The sequence below is a fragment of the Octodon degus genome, unplaced genomic scaffold (genome assembly GCF_000260255.1).
Source record: "Octodon degus isolate 3935 unplaced genomic scaffold, OctDeg1.0 scaffold00072, whole genome shotgun sequence".
Classification (NCBI taxonomy): domain Eukaryota; kingdom Metazoa; phylum Chordata; class Mammalia; order Rodentia; family Octodontidae; genus Octodon; species Octodon degus.
Window position 1 is genome coordinate 939,569 of NW_004524648.1, and position 6,572 is coordinate 946,140.

General features: G+C 54.8%; 1 protein-coding gene across 1 annotated transcript in view; it reads left to right on the forward strand.

Moving 5' to 3' along the window:
* Positions 1 to 3,972, forward strand: part of Mnt (MAX network transcriptional repressor) — a 15,850-nt gene extending 11,878 nt beyond the window's left edge. Inside the window, exons 5-6 of the mRNA XM_004635332.2 lie at positions 2,661 to 2,853; positions 3,050 to 3,972. Coding sequence (XP_004635389.1) covers positions 2,661 to 2,853; positions 3,050 to 3,810 — 954 coding nt within the window. The 3' untranslated portion in view covers positions 3,811 to 3,972. The remainder of the gene's footprint in view (positions 1 to 2,660; positions 2,854 to 3,049) is intronic.
* Positions 3,973 to 6,572: the final 2,600 nt, after the last annotated feature.

Below are 6,572 nucleotides of genomic sequence, written 5' to 3' on the forward strand. Positions count from 1 at the left end.
AGCTTGGACTCATGGTGAGCCTCCTGTTTTCAGCCTCCCTAGCACTGGGATTATAGGCATGCACCACCATGCTGAATCTTAGGCTGGCCAGCGCCACCTGTGCTGGGGATTGAACCCCAGTCCCTGTGCTTACCTAAGCAGGCATTAGTCCACTGAGTTATTTTGCCAGCCCTTATTTTGTATTTAAAAAGAAAAAAATGTAGCTTCACTGCAAGTGAGTAGAGTTCAGGATGGTCCTTCCAGCCCCTGGCCACCGAGCTGAGTCACCAGGGGCCTGTTACTGATATTGCCTCATCTGATGTCATGAGCCAGATAGGAAGCACACAGGTATATGTGCGTAAGGTGAAGGAAAGTCTTTCCTGCTTTCTGTAGTAGAAATAAGAAAAGCAGGTTAAACTCAACACTAGAATGCTAAAAGGGGGCCATGTGTGGTCTTGGATTGGTGTCACATGTGTCAGGGCTCATGGTGTCACAGCTCATGGCTCTGTCTGCATTATGTGTCCCAGGTGCTAATTGTTTATGGTGTCTCACTGGTTAGGTCAGAAATACACAGAGTTTGGGGCTGCTGGAAAAGTGTGAGTAGTGGCCTAGCAGGCGGTTGGGATTGAAAGTATTGCCCACTTAAGAAAAGCTCCAAAAAAAAAAAAAAAGAAAAGCTGCTTCAGAGTCCTTGTGATTCTTGTTACTGGGAAGGAGAGACTGGAGAGACAGAAAGAGGTGGGGCCTGGCACACTCACCAGGAGGTGGTACCCGGCTAGGGTCCTGGTTGCTGCTAGGGTCAGGGGTATAAATTAACTGTAGAGCAGTCCTTACCTTCAGGGTAGAGAAGGTCAGTGTGTGTTGACCTGGACAGAATGAGAACATACCCATGAGACAGTTTTGTGGTTGTACAAGCCAATGTCTGACTAAGCCCCGTCTGAGTCTCTTGCTTCATGGTTAAGTGTGTAGTACAGGTGCTAAGATGTGTTCTGAGGCAGCAGACCAAGGAAGCACTGAGGAGGTGGCCAATGAAGGCTTGGAGCAGGAGTACTTAAGACCCAGAGACGAAGGCGAGAGGATCCTAGTGTGAGCACCAGGGCAGACAGGGTTCCAAGAAGAAAAACTAAGACAGGTCGGAGTTTGGACTGTGAAGAGCCTGTGGACTCTGCATCTGGACATAACTGGCAGGCTTAGAAGCTAGGCCCTCCTGGGCGCATTGAGAGAGGGGAGCGTTAGTAGGGGAGGAGAGCTGCCACAGGAAGGTCTGTGAGATGTACAAGAGTTGGGCTTCTCAGGTTTCAGTCAGGACTTGTGTGGAGAGGAGCTGAGAGGTGAGACTGGAGTTGGCCTTTTAGAGCTGCTGCTGAGCCTGTCAGAGGGGAAATGAGCGTGATGCCCAGTGTGAGACCAGCACTCCGCACGAGCCTACCTGCGGGGTTCGCACCTGACAGGTAGAAGGTTATCGTGGTCAGGAAGAGGAAAGGAAGATTGCAGTAAGGATAAAAAGAGCCTCTGTTTTCTTGGGGAAGTGGGTGACACTGTGTGGTAGGATGGGCTGACCTGAAACTTGTGGATGAAGACAGAAGCTTCTCCAGGGGCGCTTAGTTAGAGTCAGTGAGTGCGTTGAATTCATTGCCTACTGGACAGTGGGCCACGTTCCACGGTTGGGAGTTCATGCTGGGGAGTCTGTGCCAAGGTGTTGGGTAGGGAGTGGTGTCACTGTGGTAGCTGATAGGCAGCACAGGTAGGTGCCATGGGGCTAGCCAGGATGTCAGAACAGGGTGCAAAGCCAGCAGCTGCTGCGAAAGTGATGAAGGCAGGTCATGGAGAAGAGGAGGAATGGATGCTGTCACAGTCACGTGGGTTGTCTTCCTATGATGTTCTTACCATAACGACAGGTGAATAGTTTTGTGGGGTTTTTTGGGTTTTTTGTTTTTTTAAATGTTGGCTTTCTTTTTTTTTTTTTTAATTAATTAATTTATTTATTTTGTGTGTGTGTGTGTTTGTGGCCAGCTCAGCCCACCAGGGGGCGGGGCTGGCTGGCATGTGGTGCTGGGGATTGAACCGCGGTCCCTGTGCTTTTGCTTAGCTTGTTCTAAGTAGGTGCTTTAGACCACTAAGTCATCTCACCAGCCCATGTTTGTTTGTTTTTTGAGGTACCAGAGATTGAACTCAGGACCTTGTGCTTGCCAGGCAAGCGCTTACTCTCCTGAGCTATCTCCCAGGCTGGGACAGGTGAATAGTGAGGTAGAGAGAAGCGCAGGATTGTTCGGGGTTCTTTGGAGAATAGATTGCAAGGAAGGACACCTAGGATGTTGGTGACTGGAGTGGAGTGAAGGGTGGGAGAGACCTTGGAGGTGAGGAGGCCAGAAGATAGAAGGCTGTGAAGAGAGATGGGGCAGTCTCTTCCCCTGAGATGGTGAAGCCCTCAGGACCAAGGTCGGGACTAGCTTGGATCTGTGCCGCTGCCTAGGAGCCCACCATGCCTAGGGTACCAGCCCTCTCTGGGCAGAGCGATGGGGCGGAGGCAGACATGATCTCCAGCAGCCTCTGTCAAGTGTCCCGTGGTCCCCTGCCCTAGTCACCACCTTCTACGTGGGCTGGCAGGCGGGGGATGAGATCTGAGGTCTGAGGGGCTACTGCTTTTCACAGTGTCCTGTTGTCCCTGTCCTGTTCCCCAGTCCCTGAAGAGGAAGGAGAAGGAGTACGAGCATGAGATGGAACGGCTAGCACGGGAGAAGATCGCCACACAGCAGCGGCTGGCAGAGCTCAAACATGAGCTTAGCCAGTGGATGGATGTGCTGGAGATTGACCGTGTGCTCCGGCAGACAGGCCAGCCTGAGGATGACCAGGCTTCCACCTCAACAGCCTCTGGTGAGCCCTGGCCCCTACACTCCTCCCACCATTCTCAGGGGTTATCCCTACTGTGGATTTTGTCCCTGGGCCATTGTCCCTTGTCTGGGTTTTTGCCTGCTAGAAAATACATCCCCTGCCCAGTCCCCAGGCCCTGTGCCTCTGACCACTTGTACCCAAGCCCTTCCAGCATGCTCCCGGCCCATGTTTCCCACAGAGGGTGAGGACAACGTAGATGAGGACATGGAGGAGGACCGCGCAGGCGTGGGCCCACCCAAGCTGAGCCATCGGCCCCCGCCGGAGCTGCTGAAGTCTGCTCTGCCTCCCCCCAGCGCTGCCCCAACGCCTCTGCCTCCCCACCCGCACCCGCACCCAGTGGCGCTGTCTCCTGCCCATCTGCCCGTGCAGCAGCAGCCTCCGCAGCAGAAGACCCCTCTGCCAGCTCCTCCTCCCCCTCCGGCCACCCCAGCCCAGACACTGGTTCCAGCTCCTGCTCATCTGGTGGCCACAGCTGGGGGTGGCTCCACAGTCATTGCCCACACAGCTACCACCCACGCCTCAGTCATCCAGACTGTGAACCATGTTCTGCAGGGGCCGGGTGGCAAGCATATCGCCCACATTGCCCCCTCAGCCCCCAGCCCTGCTGTGCAGCTGGCACCTGCCACGCCCCCCATTGGCCACATCACCGTGCACCCTGCCACCCTCAACCATGTGGCCCACCTCGGCTCACAGCTACCCTTGTACCCGCAGCCTGTGGCAGTGAGCCAGCCTGTGGCGGTGAGCCACATTGCCCACACACTCTCACACCAGCAAGTGAATGGCACGGCTGGGCTGGGTCCCCCAGCCACCGTCATGGCAAAGCCAGCTGTGGGGGCCCAGGTGGTGCACCACCCCCAGCTGGTGGGCCAGACAGTGCTCAACCCTGTGACAATGGTCACTATGCCCTCCTTTCCAGTCAGCACGCTCAAGCTGGCTTGAGGATGGGCCACTCAGAGGCCCCCAGTGGGGGCAGGAGGGGGCACCTGTCCCCCAGTCTCCCACCCACCAGCTCCACACATTCCAGCCAGGCCCATGCCCGCCCCACCCACACCACCCCCAGGCCTCCTAGGGGAAGGGGGTGCAGAGACTCTGAGCCAGGGGAGGGAGGCGGCCCCCCAGGGAGTTGGGTGCAGGCAGAAGGCTACCCTGCCACACCAGGACTTAATAAGAATGACTGATGAAGACGCTCGTGGACGTGCCACCTGTCCAACCTGGTGCCAGCTCCATTGCCGCTCCTGCCTCCCTATCCTGTACCCTGAAATCAGTGCGAAGTGGTGTCATGTTCCCTGGCTTCTCCCTGCCCTGCCCGCCTTCCTGTGCTGCTGCTGCTGCTGCTGCTATTGCTGTGTCTGGTGAGGTGACTGATTGCCCCCAGGCCTTCCCTCTCCAGCCTCAGCGTTCTAGGCCTTTGGATGGGGAGCAGGGGACACAACAGAAGCCACTTGGCTAGAAGGCTAGGTGGAGATGGGGTTGATGAGGGCCTGCTTATGAGTGCTGGTGACAGATCCCAAGAGGTGGCTGGTCTGCCCAGGCCTGCACAGTCACTGTGATTTGTTACAGTAGAAACTACTTAAAAACAGTTCTCTATGAACAATAAACAAACCCCAAGCTGTTGCCAAGCTTCCCAACCCCTGCTGCTGGACTCTTGGCCTCCTGAGGGCAGGCTGAGGCTGGAGCTCAGGAAGGTGGGGCTTGGCTATCATGTTTCCCAACTGTTCCTGCAGCCTGGCTTGGGAGGAGCACTGCTCTGGAACTCTGTCCTAGTCTTTAGGCTTGTCATTTCACCTCTCCAAGGTAGTAAGGAGGTGCCACCTGGTGTTCAATCTCCTGGTTCCCCTATGTCTGCTGTGTGGCTCATTTCCTAAGGAATGAGGCCATGGACCCCTGTCCTCCAGCTTGGAGGCTGGGACCAGCAACTGGTCCTGGTCCCAAAAGCTGGGAAGACACATTGTTGAGACATGAGGAGTTAAGATGCCAGTGTTGGGCAGAATCCCTGAGCTCTCCCTAAACATCTGTAGAAATGGGGTGGGCCAAAGTGGGGGGTTGGCAAGAGGGGTGCCTCGTGCTCTGCTTGTGTCACCACCTTCCCCAGATACCCATTTCTGTAGTGAGCATGTTTTAGGGTCTCTCCTTGGTGTGAGGAAAGGACCTTACCAGGGCCAAGGACTGGGCTGAGCTTGGGGTAGAAGTGAGAGGTCCTGTCCCGGGAAGCGCTATGGTCCTTGCCTCTGCAGACTGCTTTGGCTTTTTATGTGGATATTTATTACAAGTGGCCTTGTGTCAGACACTCAGTTACACGCACGCATGCACATTCAGCTCCCCACTGGACACTCACATATGGCCTTTCAATGTAGGGGGAGGACACCAGTGTTCTAGATGTGGAGTTTGCACTTTTAGGGGGGAGGCGAGGGGACCAGGAGGGGAAAAACTCCGCATCCTCTGGAGTGCCCTGCTGGCAGGCACTAAGGAGGCCGGCAAAGGCCTTGAACACATTCTCTTGAAATAAGGACTCCTTCAGGCCTAAGAGCTCCCTGTTCTGGAGACTTCCCAGGGGATGTCTGTCTCTCCTGAGGTGGGGAAAGGGCAACCTGAGATTAGGTCTCCACTGTGCTGCCCCAGCCCAACAACCTCAGACCCCCATGCTGGCTGCCTTCCTGTAGCTGCAGCCACCTCCACTGACACCTTGGCTCTGGGGCCGGTTTCACTGTCCTTGTGACAATGGAAAGCAGTCTGGTGCCGGCAGTCAGAGCACTTTGGGGAAACTGCCCCCCCCACCTCTCCCTGCGTCCTGAGGCCAGTTCCAGAGTTCAAACCACCGTGTTGGCCAGTCGCCCTCAGGCCGCACAGATACCTCATCATCCACCTACTCTTCCCCCATGCCCTGGCCCCCAGCGGGGGCATCCAAATCTAGTGCCGAATGACTATGTCCAGATTGGTGACGATGGGTGTTGTTGCTGTTGTTTTTGTTGTTTGTGAACGCTGTGATGCTGTGTGCCCACTTGGGCAGCCACCTCCCAGCCCTCCCTTGGGCATCTCCCCTATGAGAGCTGTTAGGACCATTATCTGTCCTCACCCTATGGGATCGCCTGGCCCTTCCCTCCCTAGCCCTTCCAGCCTGGGATGGACAGACAGACACACACAACCTTACCTCTCATGCTTGTACTTAACCTTTGGTGTTCAGAGTGGCTCACTGGCTGGGAGTCTTTACCTCGGGGAGGGGGGGGAGGGTGGTTCCTTGGGGGGCCAAAGAAGGGCAGGGATGCCTGGAGTGTAACGGGTCACCAAAACCCCTGCTCTCTGAAAACAGCTGCTTCTCCCCCCATCCCAGGGTCCCATCCCCGACCCCCAAAGAGGTGGCCCTTGTTTACAGTGAGGACTCGGTCACTGTGTCTTCGTTTCCTGAAATATAAACTGTAGCGACCCCAGACTGTAGAGATTTTTATGTGTTTGGATACATCTGCTGTGTGGGAAAAAAAAAAAAAAAAACCATAATTTTGTACATATTGTATTTTTACTATTGAACTGTATTCTAGTGGCTGTTCATGCTCCAAGACTTTAGGTATTGAGACATGAATACTATCCATGTAATAAGCACTTGCCTGGAATAAAATATAAAGCTGAAATAAACCTGCACTGAAATCTGAAATGGAGCTGTAATCCTGCAGCACTTGGGTCATTTTATTGGTTTTATTTTTATTTTT